At 39.8% G+C, this 21,400-nt stretch overlaps 2 protein-coding genes across 2 annotated transcripts; both read right to left on the bottom strand.

Moving 5' to 3' along the window:
• Nucleotides 1-9,049: 9,049 nt before the first annotated feature.
• On the bottom strand, nucleotides 9,050-11,554 carry LOC142175721 (uncharacterized). The gene is made up of 5 exons (XM_075242701.1): nucleotides 11,141-11,554; nucleotides 10,502-11,104; nucleotides 10,149-10,362; nucleotides 9,603-9,631; nucleotides 9,050-9,496 (listed from the first exon to the last, which is right to left on the bottom strand). Exons 1-5 carry the CDS (start codon nucleotides 11,552-11,554, stop codon nucleotides 9,050-9,052), a joined length of 1,707 nt encoding a protein of 568 aa, XP_075098802.1.
• Nucleotides 11,555-12,844: 1,290 nt separating this feature from the next.
• Nucleotides 12,845-19,657, bottom strand: LOC107799715 (uncharacterized). Its single transcript, XM_016622855.2, has 9 exons — nucleotides 19,522-19,657; nucleotides 17,225-17,746; nucleotides 16,399-16,512; nucleotides 16,079-16,288; nucleotides 15,876-15,968; nucleotides 15,455-15,709; nucleotides 14,270-14,383; nucleotides 13,684-14,159; nucleotides 12,845-13,284 (listed from the first exon to the last, which is right to left on the bottom strand). The coding sequence occupies exons 2-9, from the start codon at nucleotides 17,699-17,701 to the stop codon at nucleotides 13,032-13,034; spliced, it is 1,992 nt and encodes a 663-aa protein (XP_016478341.2). The 5' UTR covers nucleotides 17,702-17,746; nucleotides 19,522-19,657; the 3' UTR covers nucleotides 12,845-13,031.
• Nucleotides 19,658-21,400: the final 1,743 nt, after the last annotated feature.

The raw sequence follows: 21,400 nt of genomic DNA, 5'->3' as shown, positions 1-21,400 counted from the left end.
AGAAACCCCTTATCAAGGAGTTCCTAGGCCTAATAAACCCCTTATCAAGGAGTTCCTGAAGTTGCTCTTTCAATTCTTTCAGTTCAGCTAGTGCCATAGAAATGAGATGTGTGCCCGACACCAAGTCAATACCGAAATCAATATCCCTGTCGGGTGGTATACCCGACAGGTCTTTAGGAAATATATCCGAAATATCTCGCACTACCGGTACTGAATCAATTATAGGAGTATCTGTATCAACATCTCTCACAAAGGCCAAATATGACAAACATCCCTTCCCCACCATACGTTGGACCTTCAAATAAGAAATTACCCTACTCGGAACATAATCTAGAGACCCTCTCCATTCGACCTTTGGCAACCCCGGCATTGCCAACGTCACGATTTTTGTGTGACAGTCCAGAATAGCATGACATGGAGAAAACCAATCCATACCCAGGATTACATCAAAATCAACCATACTGAGTAATAAGAGATCAACTCTAGTCTCCAGTCCCCCAACAGTTACCACACACGATCGATACACACGGTCCACAATAATAGTATCGCCCACCGGTGTAGATACACGCGCAGGTAAAACTAAGGACTCACGGGGCATATCCATATAATGAGTAAAGTACGATGATACATACGAATAAGTAAAACCAGGGTCAAATAATATAGAAGCTTCCCTGTGGCACACTGAGAAATTACCTGTGATAATTGCATCTGAGGCAACGCTATCTGGCCTGGTAGAAAAAGCATAGAATTGGGCCTGACCGCCACCTGATCGGTCTCCCCCTCTTGGGCGACCCCTAGATGCCTGACCCACACCCCGAGCTGGTTGGGCGGGTGGTGGAACTGCTGGTGTTGGTGCCGTCGGTCGAGAACTCTACTGTGGAGCCCCACTCAACAGCCTAGGACAATCTCTCTTGAAATGATCTAATTCTCCGCACTCGAAACAACCCCTCCTCTTACGGAACTGTTGCTCCTGATAACCCGAGGAATTACCTGTAGAAGCCTGAGTAGACGAGGCATGATGAGAACTTTGCGCTGGTAGTGCATTGAATGAAGACTGGCCTGAGTGGGAACTGTAAGAACCCTGGCTAGCTGATGTACCACAGTGAGCTAGATGAGTCGTCTGAGCGGGACAATAAGGGAGACCCTTGCTGTGGTAGGACTATCCCCCAGAAGGTATCCCACCAAAACCGCCAGAACCTCGAGGCCTCTTAGCCTCCCTGTCACTACGCTCCTGGCTATGGACCAGCTCTATCTGTCGAGCAATGTCATCTACCTCATCAAAAGTAGCACCAGATACCCTCTCCTGAGTCATAAGTAACCGCAACTGATATGTTAGGCCATCAATGAATCTCCTAATGCTTTCCCTATTAGTGGGAACCAACCAAACTACGTGACGAGCCAACTCAAAAAATCTCATCTCGTATTGCGTCAAGGACATGCCATCCTGACGTAACTGCTCAAACTGTCTGCGCAGCTCCTCTCTGCGAGACTGCGGCACGAACTTCTCCAAAAAGAGAACGGAGAATTCCTGCCATGTAAGTGGTACTGCACCAACTAGTCTGCGCCTCTCATAAGCCTCCCACCATCTGAAGGCAGCCCCAGAAAACTGAAAAGTAGTGAACGAGACCCCATTGGTCTCCAGAATACCCGTTGTCCACAGCATTCGCTGGCACTTATCCAGAAATCCCTGTGGTTCCTCTGACTCAGCACCGCTAAATGATGGAGGTCGAATCCTCCCAAATCTCTCAAGTCTCCTCTACTCATCATCTGCTATAACGGGGACTACCGGGGCCTGAGCAGCTGCAACCGGCTGGGGCTGGTAGTGCCCTCGGTATCTGAAGTCCCTGCACTACCTGCTCTGGAGCACGGGCAACAGGAGTGTGAGTACCTCCCCGGGCCTGAGAAGTGGCTGGTGCGGCCTGAGCCAAAACCACCTGAGCAAGGCCAGTGCAAACTGTCAATATCTGAGTCAAAGCCTCATGTAGGCCTGGAATCTCAATGGGCACAGCTGGTTCCTGAACGGGTCCCGTAGGCTCAACTACATTTGGAATTTGCTCCTGAGTTGGAGCAACTGGTGGTGCTACAGGTGCTGCTCCAACTGCTGTACGAGCGACGCCTCGACCTCTACTTCGGCCTCGGCCTCTCACGGCCCTAACTGGTGGCACTAGTGGTTGACCGTCCGATCCGGTAGTACGTGTTCTCACCATATGTGAGAGAATAGAATAACAGAATCTTTTAGTTTTCCGAAATCAACAAGTTCGCACGATAGAATACAAGAAAGTAAAATTTTCCTAAGGGTTCAACAGTCTCTCGAAGATAAGTACAAATGTCTCTGTTCCGATCAGCAAGACTCTACTAAACCTACTCATGAATAGTGAGACCTATGTAACCTAGGGCTCTAATACCAACTTGTCACGACCCAAAATCTCACCTGTCGTGATAGCGCCTTTCTCGATACTAGGCAAGCCGACAACCTCAATAAAACCCCATTTCCTTAAAGTTTGAAAAACATAATAATTTGAGTTTAATAAAAGGCCTCACAATTTCAGATACAAACACTCCCAAAACCTGGTGTCACTTAGTACATGAGCATCTAATATGAATACAAGTTTGGAAAATACGGTCCATAACCGTCTGATACCAAATATAGTAAATAAGGAGATTGGGAAGGAAAGGCAAGGTCTGCTATACACGACAGCTACCTCAGAATCTCCGAAAAATTAATTGTGCGAAAGAATCAACACCCGCTATATCCGAGAATATCTAGGTGTAGTATGAGTACAACCAACTCAGCAAGTAACAATAATAAATAAGGAACTGGAGATAGTGACGAGCTACACAGTTACAGTTCATTTTTAGTAATTCCAGCAGAGAGTAGACATACTATCAATTCCAGCAGTTTAAGTCAAATTAGTTTTATACAATTCAAGTTCATGTAATCCGGATATAAAATCTTTCAAAGAATTTCACAACAATGACAGATATCAACTAAGTCCAACAACAAATGAAAAGCAAATAGAGCCTCTCAGGGCAACATTTACTCAACTCGTCACAACAGCTCACCCACACGGCTCTCAACCCTCAGCACTCACACTCAATGGGTACCCGCGCTCACTGGGGGTGTACAGACTCCGGAGGGGCTCCTACAGCCCAAGCGCTATAATCTGCACGGATAACTCACGTGCTGCATGGACAACTCACGTGCTGCACGAACAACTCACATGCTATAGTATAATATAAGGATCCGTACGGACAACTCACGTGCCATAGTGTAAATATCAGGATCTGCATGGACAACTCACGTGCTGCATGGATAACTCACATGTTATAGTATATTATAAGGATCCGCACGGACAACTCACGTGCTATAGTATAATATAAGGATCCGCACGGACAACTCACGTGTTGCACGAAAAACTCACGTGCTATAGTATAATATCTCACAATCAGGCCCTCAGCCTCACTCAGTCCTAAATCTCTCCAGTCTCTCGGGCTCTCAATAGTCATGATACTCAGCCCAAATAATAATAATATGATGCATCAATAATGAACAGTAGAGACTGAAATAAAATAAATAAGTAAACTGTGACTGAGTACAAAATAATAATTTAGCAGATAATTCAACATGTACAAGACCTCCGTGGTCTTTACAGCACCATCACATAGCCTAAGCATGCTTCACTATAAAATTGTTATAGCACAGAAAGGGCACATAGCTAACGACAAGCTTATTCAATTTTCCAGTTTCACGGAATGGACCAAGTCCCAATTCTCATGGTGCACGCCCGTCACCTCCAAAATACTCACATAATACAATAATCTGGGGTTTCATACCCTCAGGACCAGATTTAAAATTGTTACTTACCTCAAACCCTGTAATTCTTTATTCCGATATACCCTTGCCACCAGAATTGGTCTCCGAAAGCCTCGTATCTAGCCACAATTAATTCGATTCAGTCAATACCAATTATTGTAATTAATTCTATAAGGAAATACTAATTTTCTAATAAAAATCCGAAATTAACTCAAAAATTGCCCGTGGAGCCCACGTCTCGGAACCCAACAAAAGTTACAAAATATGAATGCTCATCCAACCACGAGTCTAACCATATAAATTTCACCAAATTCCAGCATCAACTCGACCCTCAAATCTTAAGTTAAAGTCTTTGAAGATTTCTACCATTTTTAACTCAATCTTTACCCATTTGAACTCAACAATCTTTCCACAAACCTTATTGATATGTATATGTATAACTAATACTCTTATACCCAAGAATCATACTCTTAATCACTTATTTTTTACTCCAAACCCGAAATTGAAAGACTAGGGTATGAAACCTTACCTCTTAGATGAAGAACTTGAGAGATTTCTTGTTGGATTTCAAGGCTTGAGCAAGATTTGATGAACAAGACACTTGAGCTTCTTCCTCTCTCTAAAACACTCTCAATTCTCTCTAAAAATATCAGGTTTTAGCTCAAAAATGACTTAACCCCTCTCTCTACCCAGCCTAGGGGTATTAAATGAGCTCTGCGCGGCCGTGCACCTGGGCAAGTGGCCGCGCATCTGGCTGCGCACCTGAGGCAGAAACTCTCAGATATGCGCGGCCACGCATCTGGGTGTGCATATGACACAGGTCCTGTAAAATAGACATAACTTTGTGTATATATATCCAAATGACAAACGGTTTGATGATTTGGAAACTAGACCCAAAGAGCTTTAGTTTTATAGGTTATAGACTATGTAACTCTTCAAATATTGAGAGTTATGCTCATTGGAAGTTAGATCTTGTGCGAACTCACTTGAAATTTTATTCCATCATAAAATTTTCAACTTGACTTAGCCTTAGGGATCTTCTTAGACCATAAACCATTCTTAATGCACCTCATACATATATCATCATGATCAATTGATATCATTCAAATTATCAGTCTTGTTCATACCCGAATTGATATAATTAGCACTCGTCAATCTTCTTAAGGGTCTTAAAACACTTAGAACTTTTTCTGGGGTGTTACACATTGGAGGCAGAGGAAGAGGCAAGGATTCTAAGAAGGATGTCCATACGAGCATTTGCAGACCCTTGATCGGTTAGCAACCTTTCCTTCAGGTCCTCAACCTGTTTCCTGAGAGCAGCATTTTTCTTTGTCAAGCGGGCAACCTCTGTGTTTTGGGCACTACTGGAACCAACTGCCTCCTAGTTATGATTGAGCCGACCTTCGATAATGGCATTTCGAGCCTTCGGCTTCCTTATTTATTCAATGGCACTGTTTTGAGCGTTGATAAACTGAGAAATAGTCGAATTGCTACCTACCCCTCCACTCCTATCAATGCACTCACACTCTTCAAGGGTAGTTTTGGAGAAAGATTGCTTATGAGTTCCTACTTTAGCCTGTCCCAAGGGAACCTCGAAGAATTCAAACACTTTAGTGAGGAGAAACCCGTAAGGCAATCCATGATTACCTTCCTTGAACTCTGTTACTTTTTTCATGTGCTCTATCATAAGACCGGGCAAGTTTATGGTGGTGTAGCTATCTAGTGCTTCTATAAGAACCAAGTCTGCTCGTGATGTAATTGAGCGTCTTTCAGCACGTGGAAGCAGAACTTTGTTCACTATTTCGAACAACAGTTGGTACACTGGAAGGAGGGCCTTCTTGTGTACATGTTCCCCTTGATGTACTGCCTTATCCTTCATAATGGTGTTTCTGAAATTTGTAGAGCAGACCCCCAAAATGGATGACATCCCATCAGTGGGCACACCCAAAATGGCTCCCAGTACACTAGTGTCCATCACAAAATCAACACCGTTCACTGTTAGACAAATGTTATCATCCTCAACTGTGAAGAAGTCAGCATAAAAGCCACTTCTGCCTCATATACCTTGGGATTGTCAGTTGTGAATAAATGTGTCCACTGTTGGAATTCACAAATCTCCACCAATTGGCGCATTACTGACATATCCATAATATCGGGGGCAAATGTACGAACCCACAGTACCTTTTGGATTCTCAGGTTTTCCCTTCCAACATCCTGGGTTGCACCAACCTTGGCCCTTTTGGAGGAATCGGGTTCTTCACTAGCACTAGCATTCCTTTTCACTGATTGTCTTGCACCTTTTCTTTTCTCACCAGATTTCTCAGGCACCGTTTTCTCAGACACTTGTTCAATCAACTCTTCACCAGATTTCTCAGCTACTTTCTCACAAAAATTTTCACCCTCAACCTTGCTCAAGTCTATTTCACTCACAGATGACTCCTTGTTGGACTTTGGAATAGTAAGTTTCTTTGAGGACTTACGAACCAAGGAACCAGGTTCCTCTTCTACCTCATCAACAACAACAATGAATAGTGCAGAAGGCACTACCTTCTCATTTACAACCTTTCCATTTTTTACCAATCTCCTCTTCTTCTTTTCCTTTTTGCTTTTCCTTAAAACTGACTCAAATTCTTCCTTCTTCTTCAACCTAGTGATAGGTCTCTTAGAAGTTGACTCGTGGGGAGTTGCCTGGCTACTCCTAGACTTGATGAAGCTCGCAAGAGCCACATTGTCATAGGCATCTTCACTCCCTTCGTTTTCCTCCTCAGACAGAGATCGCATCTCAGGAGGAACAATGGCTAATGGCTCAGCATAGAATTGAGGAGAGGGAGCAGGGTCAGTACTGACCTCGGGTTCTTCAGAAGAACAAGAAGTTTCATCCCAAGTATGAGCATATTTCTTCTCTTGTGTGGAGGGATCAGGTCCCTCAGGAAGTTTCCCAGTAGTACTGTCTGGTGCCAGATTTTTGACAGGCACTAGTTCCCTTCCTTCTGCAGTAGACTATCACCTTCCCTATTAGACTTATTTGTTTCAGACATGCCTTCATACTCATCAACTACACAGCCCTCAGCAGCGGTTGACAATATATTCTCTATGGCCTCTTGTTCTTGCAAACTCAAAGTAAACTCAGAAGACATAAGAAGAGCATTACATGTAGACTCAGCGACATTCAAATCAAGACCTAGGGTAGTCTTTTCCGATTCATCACTGTTACAACCCACTCCTTGCATCTCATAACATTCTTCCACTGGTCGACTAGAAATTTCCTGATTGTCTTTTTCCGCCACTGTATCTGCTTCTACCATTTTTTCTGACGAGACAAAAGGAGAAGTTGCTGCCATAAATTTCTTGGGAGTAGAGGTTTTGCGACTCCTATGAGAGCCAGTGCTCGACTGAGTTGGAGAGGAACCAGTAGATGGTTGTGACTCTAACTTAGGGTTTGGACTAGATGGTGTATGGATTTTAGGTTCTAGCACTGGGTTTCAATGGGTGATGACATAGTGGGGGTGATGCTTGGAGCAGTCTGAGTCTCCAGATTTTCAGACATGATAGAGTATAGTGAGAGTTTGATGGAAGAAAAGAGTGTTTGGTTTGAAGGAAAAAGAGAATTTTTGGCTTTGATGTGAACAGTTATGATAGTGACCGTGAGAGAGGTTATTTAAGAGGGGTGCGGGTTCGGTTAGGAACAGGTATCAAGTTGGGTAGACGGGTCGTTTCATAACGGGTAGGACGCTTGAGTTCCAAAAATAGAAAGAAAGGAAGGATTGACATTTTAATGATGTGGCACCATTTCAGCCGTTAAAAAGATGTGGATGAGAGTACATAGAAACTACTAACATGTGTCAGAGGAACCAGGTTTCCTGACCGATTTTGTAAATGTGAACTTCATCCTTTTGACTAAAATGTGATATCGCTACTTGTTTGCTCTGTAATCGTCATGTGTGTCTACCTGCAATGGTCTAGAGATGAGTTAGACTTTGCTAGAAAATACTTTTTAGCTATTTTACCTGTACATTTCTTTCATAGCCAATCATCGAGGGACCATGTCCCTAGCTAGACTTCATCAACCCTAGTGCCAAGCGATTCTTTTCAAAGTACTCTCTGCTCAGTGCTTTGGTGAAGATATTTGCAATTTGATCTTTTGTGCTGCAAAACTTTATGCAGATGAGCCCTTTCTCAACATTGTCTCTGAGAAAGTGATGTCGCACATCAATGTTCTTTGTTCTCTTATGTTGAACTGAATTTTTGCCATGTTAAGAGCACTAGTGATGTCACATAGTAAGGGCACACAATCAGAAAATACACCGAAATCTTCTTGCTACTGCTTGATCCACAACAGTTGAGCACAACAAGAGGCAGCTGCCACGTACTCAGCTTCAGCAGTTGAAAGGGCCACTGGGTTTTGTTTTCTTGTGCCCCACGAGATTAGACATGAGCCCAGAAAATGTGCCATACCAGAAGTGCTTTTCGTATCCACCAGATAACCAGCATAGTTAGCATCAGCATACCCTATTAAGTCAAAGTTATCTCCTAAGGGATAGTAGAGAATCAGGTCCTGCATTCCTTTGAGATACCTCAGAATTCTCTGTGCAGCCTTCAGATAAGACTCATTTGGATTGGATTGAAACCTGGCACAGAGTCCCACACTGAAAATAATGTCTGGTCTACTTGTTGTGAGATATAGAAGTGACCCAATAATGCCTCTATACATAGTCTCATTTACAGGAGAACCAGGTTCATCCATATCCAGGAGAGTGGCAGTGGTAATAGGTGTATCAATGATCTTTGAACTCTCCATCTCAAATCTCTTCAGAAGCTCTTTGATGTGCTTTTGCTGACTTATCATTGTGCCCCTAGGAGTTTGCTTGACTTGTAGACCCAAGAAGAAATTCAATTCCCCCATCATGCTCATTTCAAACTCATTTCCCGTGAGTCTTGCAAATTCCTCACACAAAGAGTCATTTGTTGCTCCGAAGATAATGTCATCAACATAGACTTGCACTATGAGCAGGTTCCTCCCCCGTTTCATGCACGAGGAGCTTGCTTTAGTCCAAATAATGCCTTGTCAAGTTTAAACCCGTGCTCAGGATGCTCATGGCACTCGAAACCATGCGGTTACTTGACGAAAACTTCTTCTTTCAGAAAGCCATTCAGAAATGCACTTTTGACATCCATTTGAAACAATTTGAATTCTATATGAGATGCAAATGCAATAAGGATTCTGATGGCCTCCATTCAAGTAACTGGAGTAAAAGTTTCATCATAGTCAATTCCTTTTGCACATGCATCACACACCTTGTGATCTTTGAAGCTTGACTTAGGCAATCCACGAACTAGGTCCTTCCTGACCAACTTGTTCAGCCATGTAAAACTTGCATGGCCCAACCTTCTGTGCCATAGTTTAGTGTCATCATCCACAGCACTCAGACACGTGAGATCCCCATTATGTAGTGACTCAAAATCAGCGACATAGATGTTCTTGTATATTTTTGCCATCAGGATCACATCACCAGTTACAAGATTTGTGACTGTGCAAATTTTTGACACAAATTCCACCTTGTTGCCTTTGTCGCAGATCTGCGAGACACTCAACAAGCTGTACTTCCTAGCATTCACGTAATACACATTTTCGATTGAGTGAGTGGGAGACTTTCCAATTCTTCCTACTCCAAGAATGTATCCCTTTTTGCCATTTCCAAAGGATACACTCCCTCCTTGCAGGGCTTTGACTGAAAGAAAATCATTAGTGCTTCCAGTCATATGCTTCGAGCAGCCACTATCTATGTACCATCTTTGGTTGCTTCCTTTCATTGCTACCTGCAAAAGAGAATCAAAGATTAGACTTAGGAACCCAAACAAGTTTGGGTCCCTTGTAATGTGGAAACGGGTGAATCAGGGTTCTTTTTGTCCAAGCAGGCAATACACGTTTGTTAGATGAGGGAGAAGGTTTTTTTGCAATAGTTACTTTTTCAGCAAAAACTTTGTTTTTCTGCTGGGATTGGAATCTGACTTTATATGTTTCCTTGAAATGTCCAGTGTTACCACAGTGAGTGCAGATCCAGTTATCGGGAACAGTAACGTACTTGCCGTGTGGGTTGTAAAGGGTTGTTTCTTTTTGGAACCCAATTCCCTGCCTGTCCCCCCTCCCCCTCCCCCCCCTTGTTCGTATACATAGCAGTGATTGCATCAGAGGACCAAGTCCACTTAAGAGATTTTTCTAGGTCACTCTTCACTCTGCCTAGATCTTCCTGAAGTTATCTGTTTTTCTCAAGCTCAGCACACAGACTAGATTTCACTGATTTTAGCTCATTTTCAAGCCTAAGGTGTGCCTCACTCGCAACTTCCTTTCCCTTTTGAGTGTTCATAGGCCTACTTTCCCTTCTTAGTTCCTCAATTATTTTCTTTAGGTCTATAACTACTACCAATAGGTCATCTCTCTCATGCTCTATATTTGCAATTCTCTTAGTCAAAATATCCTTTTCCCTTTTTAAACTCTCAATGGTCTCTCTTAGATCAACCGCAACCACTACTAGATCATCTCTCGTATTCTATTTCTCCCAGTTCAGTGGTTAGCGCATTTTTATCATTAATGAGACTGTGATAAGTATCAATTAAAATATTAGCCAAAGATATAAACTTCTTTTGAGAATAGGATTTCAGATTTCTTTGAACATCCAAAAAGTTTACCTCATCTTCATCGTCATCTTCCTCATCCTCATCTGATTTAGCCATTAGAGCAAATATGAAATCATATTCAGCTGCTTCACTTTCTACTGCCATCATAGAACTGTCACCTTGATCATCATCATCTCCAGACTCGCTGGAGGAGTCTCCCCATGCAGCAAGAGCTTGTTTCACAACACTGTCATCGGTATCTTTTCTCTTGAACTTTTTGTCAGGAACCTGGTTCCTTTTGACTGCTTTGTCTGTGTTGTGTTTGTACTGATCTTGCTTAAGGATGGGGCAATCCTTGATGAAATGTCCTGGTTTCCCACACTTATGACATAGGTCATAGCCTCTTGGCTTGCTAGAGCTGCCCCTTTTTGGAATACCTCCATTTTTGCGAACCATTTTCTGAAATCTCTTTGTCAGGTAAGCCATGCCGGCATCCTCACCACTTGAGTCATTTTTGTTTGTCTTGAGGACCAGGTTCTTCTCCCTTTTGGGCTCTTTTATCTCATTGTCCTTCTTCTTCTTCTTCATTTCATAAGTTTTCAGATTACCAATGAGTTTATCAATGGTCAGCTTCTGCAAATCCTTTGCCTCTGTAATGGCATTTACCTTGCTTACCTAGGAACCATGTAATACACTAAGTATTTTCCTGACAAGTTTGTTCTTAGGAATGATTTCTCCTAGTGAGTGAAGCTCATTGATGATAGAGGTGAAGCGAGTGTGCATGTCCTGAATGGACTCGTCGTCCTTCATTCTGAAGAGCTCATACTCAGTTGTCAACATGTCGATTTTCGACTGCTTGACTTGAGTTGTCCCTTCGTGCGCTGTTTGAAGAGCTTCCCAGATCTCCTTAGCACTCTGACAAGCTGAGATGCGGTTGTATTCATCTGGTCTGATGCCACAGACAAGAATCTTTTTTGCCCTGAAATTTTTCTCAATAGCCTTTCTGTCAGCATCGTTATACTCTTTTCTCGTTTTTGGTACTGTAGTTGTTCCCTCATCAATAGTTTTCATGGGAACAAAAGGTCCGTCACAGATTATATCCCACAACTCTGAGTCCTCAGCCATGATAAAATCATGCATTCTTGTTTTCCACCAACCATAGTATTGGCCGTTGAATCTAGGTGGTTTGTACGTTGATTTCCTTCTTCGAAGTTTGGTGGAGCAGCTATGAGGATCCTTTCTAGGTGTTAGCCTGATAGAAAGAACCTGCCCTGATACCAATTGATAGAATTTAAGGGTCCACCAAACTATATCGAGAACCAGGTTCTCTATTAGTTCCCACAGAACACACGCACACTGTAGTAGGTAAATGACACAAAGAAATTTTACGTGGAAAACTCTCAACTCACGGGATTAAAAACCACGACCTACCCTTGTAGGATTTAAACTTCACTACTGAGCAAACTTTAGATTACAACCTATTGTAACCTGGGAATTAACCTCTTAATCCCTCCCTAACTTGTAACAACTCTATTACAAGCCACTTTGTAATAACTCTATTATAAAGACTTACAACTCGATTAACTCTAGCCAAGACACAAACACAAGGCTTATGATTTTACAAAGATTTCCTACACAATGCTTCTAACTAAGCTAAGTAGGAATTACAAGTAAAGTGTTTTAACAAAGGTGCAACACAACTAGGGACATGTAATGACTCAATACATGAAATTGTTCCTTCGTTATGTTGTTCTTTGTTCTTGATGCCCTTGAGAATTACTTGCAAGATTGGCACAGACTTGAGAGAAAATGCTTGATCGATTCTTGAATGTGCAAGTGTTTTGTTTTACCTTTGCTTGATGTAAATAACTCATTTGTGACATCACTTGAATGATGTAAGCAAGTTAGGTAAATGGCATTCCTCATAAAGTTGACTGTTGCATTGTTACGTGTGCAGGCAAGAACTTTACAGCTGTGGGGAGTTGACTTGTACAGTCACCACTGGAACTGGTGGCCATCTGTTCCCTCTCTTGTTCCTTTGATTCTGAAGAGTTGAACCACGTCACCGAACTGAGACTTGTTGTTCTTTAAGTGCTTGAGGATGTGTAACAGGTTCCTTATCTGGTTCTTATCATTAAGTTTGTTAGATCATCAAAACATAACAGAGATACATATAACCTATCATTTATAATAATTGAAAGAAAGAAAACCTTAACTAGCGTCCGCTGGCCCCATGCGATGATAATTCTATCACTCCAAATTAAACCATGTGGATTTACTCGTAAGCACTGCAGTGCTTTTAGGAAGCACCAGTTTAAATATCAGCTCCACGTTGTCGCACGTAATTACAATACTTGCAAAAAGTGTGCCTCTTCTAGTTTTTCTCTTTCCCAATAATTCAAACGAATATCTGTATCGCATAACCAATAGTCTTTCTTTGCAAGTGTAGTTCTAATATTTCAGTCAAAAGGAATAAACCAAGCAAAATAAGACGGACAAATTAAAATGTTACAGGTCAAATTCCCCTTCCTTTCCTATTGAAGAAGTCTTTTACATTCCTACCATTATGTTAAATTATGTTAACAACCCAATCATCAAAAGTTTACCCGAATTGCCTTGCAAATGAATATTGGAATGCGATGCAAGAAGTCTGTTGTATTACAGCTTCTGAAACATTTTGTTGAAAAACTTGAGGAACATAAGGAGCTGAAGGGCCAGAGTAGTAGTTGTGTATAACAGTACTCTCTTGAGGTGGCAGCATTTCTCGCTCTACCCGCAAGTACCATTGGTAATTCCTGTCATTTAGCCCCATGAGATGCTGCTGCGAAGGGACCACGTCTTGCATTGATCTATACCTGCCAAAGTGATTATTTAAGATAGCCCTTCTATATTTATTAAGTTTGAAAATGGACTGGAAAATGAAAAACCGGTAAACAGAGAAGCAATTTTTATTCACATAGAATACTTGAGGCAAACTCTTAAACATGGGGCTAATAGTCCAGAGTTCAACTTAATACATGCTAAAATAGTTGCTTTAACAATACCAAAAAATTCAAACACAAAAAGATAATTGAAGAGAAAAAGGTCATTGTGCTGAATGGCACCAATTGCAAACAGCACAAAGTACTAGAGTCTTAATATTAAGAAAGCAATTGAAAACCTCACCTCTTCCGCCCCACAACTTCCAAAACTGAAGACAACAATAAATCCTCACAGAATTTAGAAAAAAGAAAAGAAAACAAAGGGCACAGAACCTGATATGTGGGTCCCATATATCGGTGACATATGGTTGATGAGAATATGCATGACTGTGAGCAGTCAATTTCTGATGCTGCATATTATCCACGAAATCCGTGGTTCTAAGCCATCCATGCTGAGCACTTTGGAGTTCATAGACTGGTTGAGACTCCATAACAGGTGGAGGATGACTGTGCTGCAATCTGGTCATATATGGATCATCTGCAGAAACGGACATCGGGGGGTACCTAACCTGATGTTCCATATTCCAAGTAGAAATTCTATTTGGAGGTGGGACATTGGCCATTGATGAACCCACTTTTGCCTGGGGATAGGATAGCACCTTAACCTGATCTTCCACAGCCAATGTGGGCATAATCTTGGGCATGCCAACATTAGCCAAAGACTGGTCCACTTTTGCCAATGGATGGGGCACAGTTGCTGCTGTTGCTGATCCAGTCAGTGGACGAAATAAGGATAATAGAGTCCTCACCTGTATGTTTAAAATTCTCTTTAAAGAACAGAAAGTGGTAAAGCATTTGTAAGACAACTACTTGTGTGAAATAGGTTGGTACCCCATATCTAAGAAAGAAACCCCCTTACTTGACGACCATTTAGTTCAGGTTCAAACTTTCTGCCAAGATAATTGTCCTTGATAGCATATCTGAAAGAAGCTTCTGGCAGGGGAAGACATTCCTTAAAAATTTGAAATTTCACCTGAATGAGAGCAATAGTAACATGAATCTTAGTAACTAGTTGCACAAACCAATTAGGTGGAGGAAGTGATTCTTGTAAATTCAAATAACCTAGACATCAAATACGTCAAGAATACCATTATGAATACCCAGTAGCTAAATTAATACCTTGACAGCCTACAACCTACTGGAGCAATAAAGGAATCGAAAACAAGGGAAGAATAGCCAAGTGGTATAAGATTAGTGGTTTGAGTCACCAAGGGAGCAAAGTGGGAAAGGACCATTGCTGGACTTCGGTTAGGGGTTTTGGGGTAGACAAAAATGCCCTTTAGGTAAGTAATCCTTGCATAGCAATTCCTTCATTATTAATCACTGCATAACAGTTCCTTCATTACTAATCACCGCATAATAAGTCTCTTCATTATTATTCATCGCATAAACAATCCCTACAGCTATAATCCCAAATTCCCAATATAACTAGTACACCAAACGACCCCTAAGTTCAGTAGTCAATTACAATGTCAGGTGTTTGTTGGGACTTGGGCTAAATTCTGCTTGTACATGATTATACGTTCTATGTTCTGGTCTACTTCTGAATTTTACTCTGAAAAGAATTAGATAATTTGGCGTCTTAGGCCAACAGCACCCAACATTGCAGGAACTATTCTTCCATGTGACTAACAATATTATGCTACAAACTTACACTAAAGACACATAAGAGTAGACAGAAGGATGTAGAATTAATTAGCAATGACTTTCTACTGATAGTTACAACATTACAAAAAAAAAAAAAAAAAAGGATCACGTGGAATAGAGCCAAATAAAGGAACATAAAGTATGGCTCGGAACTTTTCCTTTTTTTTAGAGAGAAAAAAACAGAACATTGGTGAAAGAAAATTCTTGAATAATACACATACATGCCAAGCTTGAGGGCTTAAAAGACAAGCAAATCATAAACGCAAGCAGGACAAGTTTAAATCACATTGAACCAGAGAGTTCCAAACCCATTTCTTACTATCATCATGTATATTTCAAATCAAGACCAACAAAGAAGTGGCCACAATTTTAAATAACTGACAGCAAAATGATTTACCTGTGCTGGAAATTTGCCTCCAAAAGCAAGTGGTTCCAAGTCTATTTTTCCAGTGGATGTTGCCTCATACACGCCATATAGAAGCTTCAACTCGAAATCAAAGAGGAAGAGCTTTGTTCCTGGCTTAATCTTTTCTACCGTTTCCTTTTTGTTTGATCGAAGCCCAAAAACACGGAATCTATAACAATCAAGTTTTGTATTTCCACCGCACAAAAATATGAAACCAGAAAGGAGATCCAGTTGGTCAGACTCATCCTGCAAGATCAAAAAGTACACATTTCAAAAACTAAGAAATATAACAGAGTGATTTAGTGTATGCTTTTGATTGCCGCAATGATGCCAATAAATAAATAGCATGCTTATTTTGTGACAGATGGATAATGCTTTAAATGATGATAGAAGGAAGAACAAAAAAGAGTACCTGGGTGTCCTCAGATGAATCGGTTTCTACATCATCACCAGTATTTTGCTCATCTATATAAGCAGTAGACAAAGGCGGTTGCTCAGATTCATCCTGCAGTGAGGGACCAGTACATGAGGCTCTACAACGGGTGGAGCATGAAAGTGCTGCATTCTGGTAATATATGGATCTTACGAAGAAATAGGTACTGACATATACTTAACCTGATGTTCCTTAGCAAAAGCAGTATTAGTATTTGGTGGGCAAACATTGCCCATTGATGGACCCACTTCATGAGGATACGGCAACAACTTAGCCTGATCTTCCATAGCCAAGACGGGTATAATCTTTGGCACGCCAGCCCGTGGATGGGGCACAGCTGCTGCGGTTGCAGATGCAGGCAAGGGACGAAATAAGGATAATAGATTCCTCACCTGTATATTTCAAATTCTCTTTAAAGAACAGAAAGTGGTAAAGCATTTGAAAGACAACTACTTGTGTGAAATAAGTTGGCACCCCATATCTAAGAAAGAAAACCCCTTACTTGACGACCATTTAGTTCGGGTTCAAACTTTCTGCCATGATAATTGTCCTTTATAGCATGTCTGAAAAAAGATTCTTGCAGCGGAAGACATTCCTTAAAGAGTTGGAATTTCACCTGAATGGAGAGAGCAACAGAAGTATGAAGCTAGTATCTACTCACGCAAACCAAGAAGGTGGAGAAAGTGAATTTCGTCAATTTGAAGAACCTTTACACCACACCAATTGGTGGAGCATCGAGGTGCACGCAAGCTGGCCCATATACTACCGTTAATTAAAAAATAAAGCCTGAAAATATCTGAAATAACTAATTGGTTTGAGACGTAACAATCTAATAAAAGCCCGTAAGTATCTGAAACAACTACCTGTCCTTGTGACTACAACCACAATATGTTACAAACACACACTGACAAAACATAAAAGTAGACAGAAGAATGTACTATAAATTAGCAATGGCTTTCTACAGTGGATAGTTCCATGAGATAGTGACAACTAACTGAAATAAATGCATCACCGGCCTAAAGCCAAGTAAAGGAAGATATTTATCCCCCAGAACTTCCTCCTACCAGGACAAGATAATGTTCTCATCGAGGCCTAAGCACTTGTTCCAATGACTTGGAAAGATTGGTGAAGAGAATTTTTGAAAAATACACATACATGCCAAGCTTGAGGGCGAACACAAGCAAATCATAATTGCAAGCAGGATCAGTTCGAATCACGTCAACCAGAGGATCCCAATCCCATTTCCTAAGACATCATACACTTTTTATATCAAGACTGACAAACAATTGGGCCAGAAAATTAAACAACTGACAGCAAACACGATTTACCTGTGCTGGAAATTTGCCTCCAAAAGCACGTGGTTCCAAGTCTGTTCTTCCAGTAGATGTTGCCTCATACACACCATATAAGAGCTTCAACTCAACATCAAACAGGAAGAGCTTTGTTCCGTGTTTAATCTTTTCTACAATTTCCTTTTTATTTGAACGAAGCCCAAAAACTCGAAATCTGAAACAATCGAGTTTTGTATCTCCACTGCACAAAAATATAAAACCAGAAAGGTCCTCGAAAGTTTCCCCGTCTTTCTCTTTATCTTGTGAGGCAACTCTACCAAGACTAGAAGCAGGGGCTGGATAAACAGCAGGAGCAGAGACTCCTGCTGAGTTATTAATAGGAAGAAAAGCTTGATTTATCACAATACTTGGCTTCACCTTTGCAGCGACCTTCTTCTTTTTCTTCATCATAAGTTTCTTTGTATTTGATTGACTGAAATTTTTCCCTTTCTTTTTCCACTTCTTGCCTTCCATCCCAACTATGAGTGAAGTTGTTGCTTTGCAAAGGAAAAAGCACTCCTAAAATGCATGTGTACCACAATGAGGAAAACAGAGGGTCATATTGAAGAAGCAGGAATGTATACGCCTATACGGAGAACCAATGAGTTTGCAAACAACAGTAATGGGGAATCATATACTGGTACCGAAGAAACTGACAAAAATAAAACCTGCAATCTTGAAAAGACATATGGAGCATGTGTCGGGACTGCTTCTTAAGAAAGTAAGTACATCCTAGATCACTTTTTTTTTTTTTTTTTGATGAAGTAAGATAATTTCATTAAATGGCATCAAGAAGATGCATAGCAACACTTTTCTGTTATCTGCTATAGGAGCAAATTCTCTGACTTTTTCTTTCTTTTGGATCAGTAAGCAAAAACGACCATTTCTATGACTTGAAGATCTTATTTCTAAGAGTTGATGTAGGAAAGACAGTTCTTATTGACCAAATACAAATCACCTAAGGTCCTTGGAAAGTTATAATAGACCAAGATTATCTTGTGTGCATTTGTTCTCTGAAATTGGAAAATGTCATCAGTCTATGTTTAAGCAAGCAGCTCATAGGCTCACTTATAATTTGAAAAGTACATTTTAGTAAAGTACATTTTAGTAATCCCTTTTCCAGCAAAAGGTAGGGAATAGTGTTTTTTTTCTTTTTCCCTTTGTCTTCTTCCAATCGCCAACATTTGAAGAACCCAAGTACCAACACTAAAATTAAGGAGAGTGAGGCATTTGGTGTAACTTAATTATGAAGCTTGTAAAAATATTTTACCAATAATATTAGTCAAGCTACCCTACTAGCAAGAATAGAAAGGAGATTAAATAATCGTATTTATAGATAGTTGATCCATTCTATTCCCACTTTCCCAAAGTTTTCTTAAAAAGAAACTGCAAACACAAGAATTTGCACTGGTAACACGTCGTCAAGAAAGGGGACAACCTATATACGCCAATAAGATATACAAATTGATCCAAAATTCATTGCCGCTATCTTCGCTATTATGAACATTAGCGAACTCAAAAGAGGCAAAACGAAGGAAATGAGCAATAAGAAGCTTAAAATTTTATATTTTTTATCAGGAAACAGTTTAAAATTTTATTAGTGCACCCAAGGGAGTGACCTCGTAGTCGAGCTGTAATAAAGACCATGAGAACCAGAGTACAAATCCCCGGTAGAGTTTTTTATTTTATTTTAAATGTAGGTGATTTATTCTCATTTATATAAGCTTTGTGGGCTGATTCAGCCGATATTTGAGGATACAGTTAGAAATAGTCAACATGCATACAAGTTGACCCGAACACCATAGTTAATGAGAAAAAGTTTTGATTTTTATTAGTGTGCATAAAGCCGATATATACATAGATTTGCATTACCATTTTGCTATAAAATCAGTCCCATCATAACCCTCATAAAGAAATTGGAACAACCAATGTCAAGGTAAAATCGGAATAATTCTTTCCCTAAAAAGAAGAAAAGAAAAAAGCAAATGTTCATGCATCAGGATACCTAAAAACACAAAAAACCACTTCAAATTCCGAACTCAGTTATACTTAAAGACTACCGCCGAGAAGGAAAGAACACCGAATAAGAAAGTTAAAGTCCAGAGCGAAAAATCCGAGCAACTCAACAGAATCAAAAGTTCATGCATCAAAAAACTAGTTACGAATCCCAAAAATTAGCTAATTACTGGGCGACTAACGGACGAATGGTAGTTGATAGCTCACTCAAATCTAAACATGCATTCCGTATATATTAGTAGTGATGAAGTTAGAAATTCGGGCGAGAGAATGCATACCGGCGAGTAGGGAGCAATGCTTCTGCTAGTGAGAGTGAACGATGGACTGAATTCGGGCGTCCCTTTCAATGAGCGCTGTTTCGATTTCCTTGTATTCTTTTGTTTTGTGTAGAATCTGTATATACCTATATCTAGATGCTATACAGAATACGGTATGTCGAAGAAAAACTGTTAGGGGTCGTTTGTTTTGATTAGGCTTATGCCGGGATAAGTTATGCTGGGATTAGTTATGTTGGAATTATTTTTTATCCATTATTTGGTATGTTATATTAAAAATGACAATTGCATAATTTCTAAAAAAAAGGTATAAGTTATCACGATACTAATTATCCACCTTCTACAAGGTATAAGTTATCCCAGTACTAATTATAATCTCGGAATAACTTATACCAGGTTTGCTAACTAAATAAAATATTAAGGTGATATTAAATTTTTATACCAGCATTATACCTTCTTATACCCCATACCAAACGACCCCTTAAGAGGGTAACAATATGCTTCATAATACACGAATATCAATTATATTAGTAATATTTTATAAGATACATATGTAAATCAAAGTATACGAAAATTTTTATTTTGTGTCTCACACAACTGATACTAGTTGTGTGATGTTTCTTTTTTGTCTCATAATTTTGTGGATCCAACAGTATAAGATGTAGATCCACAAATTTGTGAAATAAATAATGTCAGTTGTGTGAGACACACCATAAAATTTTTTACGAAATTACAAAATATTACTTGTTATGTCTATCTTATAAACATTTATAATTGTGGGCAACTTTGGAAGTGTCTTTAGGCGAAATGACACAATACAACATCAATTTCATGGAAATTTATATTCATCACAAATCAAATTGATCTATCACCAACTAACCTCCAATTTAATGTGTATTTTTTCCTTTAAGGTACTAATAAATACGTATATCAAAATAGATGTTATTCACAAAACAATTGAGAAAATTGCCGGTTTTATGCTTAATACTCTAAAATTTTGATTATTACAATATTATTTAAGTGAAATGAGATGACCATGTAATACTCAGTTATCACTAATTCATATATTAATAATAATACTTCTATTATTATCTCATATTTCATCCTGCATAAAATACTATATATATATCCGTGCACAGAGTATATGTATTAATTATAAGGATATACAGAAAAAAGTAATCAGACAAAGCATAACTAATACATCGTCGACTTCATGGAATGTTATAATCATCACAAATCAAATTGATCTATTCACCAACTAGTCATTAAATTAACAAAAAGCTTATTCTTTTAAGAAATAAAATTGTATATCAAATAAATATTGTTTACCCGTAAAACGGTATAGTTGAATTTGTAATGTGTTTTATAGACAAGCGAATCGATTCGATCCCAAAATGCTAAATAAATTAAATAAAATGCAAGACTTAGCGTTGGAATAGAGATAAGACGGCAAATAACTTGGTTCCGAGAGCTTTCGAAGGCAGTAATATAAATATCAATAGACAAGAAACAAAGTATTGTTGAGCTTTTAAATAGTATATATCATAAGTTTATCAGAAAATTCGTCCCCTTACAATAGTTGTTGAAGCCACTATTTATAGTTGTACCTAGGGAACATGGTCCTAGGATCAAACCCCTCTTAAATGACATTTATGAGGGTCATTAATGAATATGTAACGGCATGCTGTGAATGCCAAAATTCTCTATAACGGACTGTGTATTTAATACTGCAGAATATTCTTCATTGAATGTTACCGGGTGGCATATATTCGTTTGTCTTCATTAGCCATACTCCCTCCGGGATCATCCCGGTGACAACTTGTGTTGTCCACAACACACTTCTTTAGGAGATATGATACGGTCGTATGCAATAATAATTACC

Source organism: Nicotiana tabacum, chromosome 22, assembly GCF_000715075.1.
Source record: "Nicotiana tabacum cultivar K326 chromosome 22, ASM71507v2, whole genome shotgun sequence".
NCBI classification, from domain to species: domain Eukaryota; kingdom Viridiplantae; phylum Streptophyta; class Magnoliopsida; order Solanales; family Solanaceae; genus Nicotiana; species Nicotiana tabacum.
The sequence above is the reverse complement of the archived record's forward strand: the minus strand, read 5'-3'. Positions and strand labels throughout refer to the sequence as shown.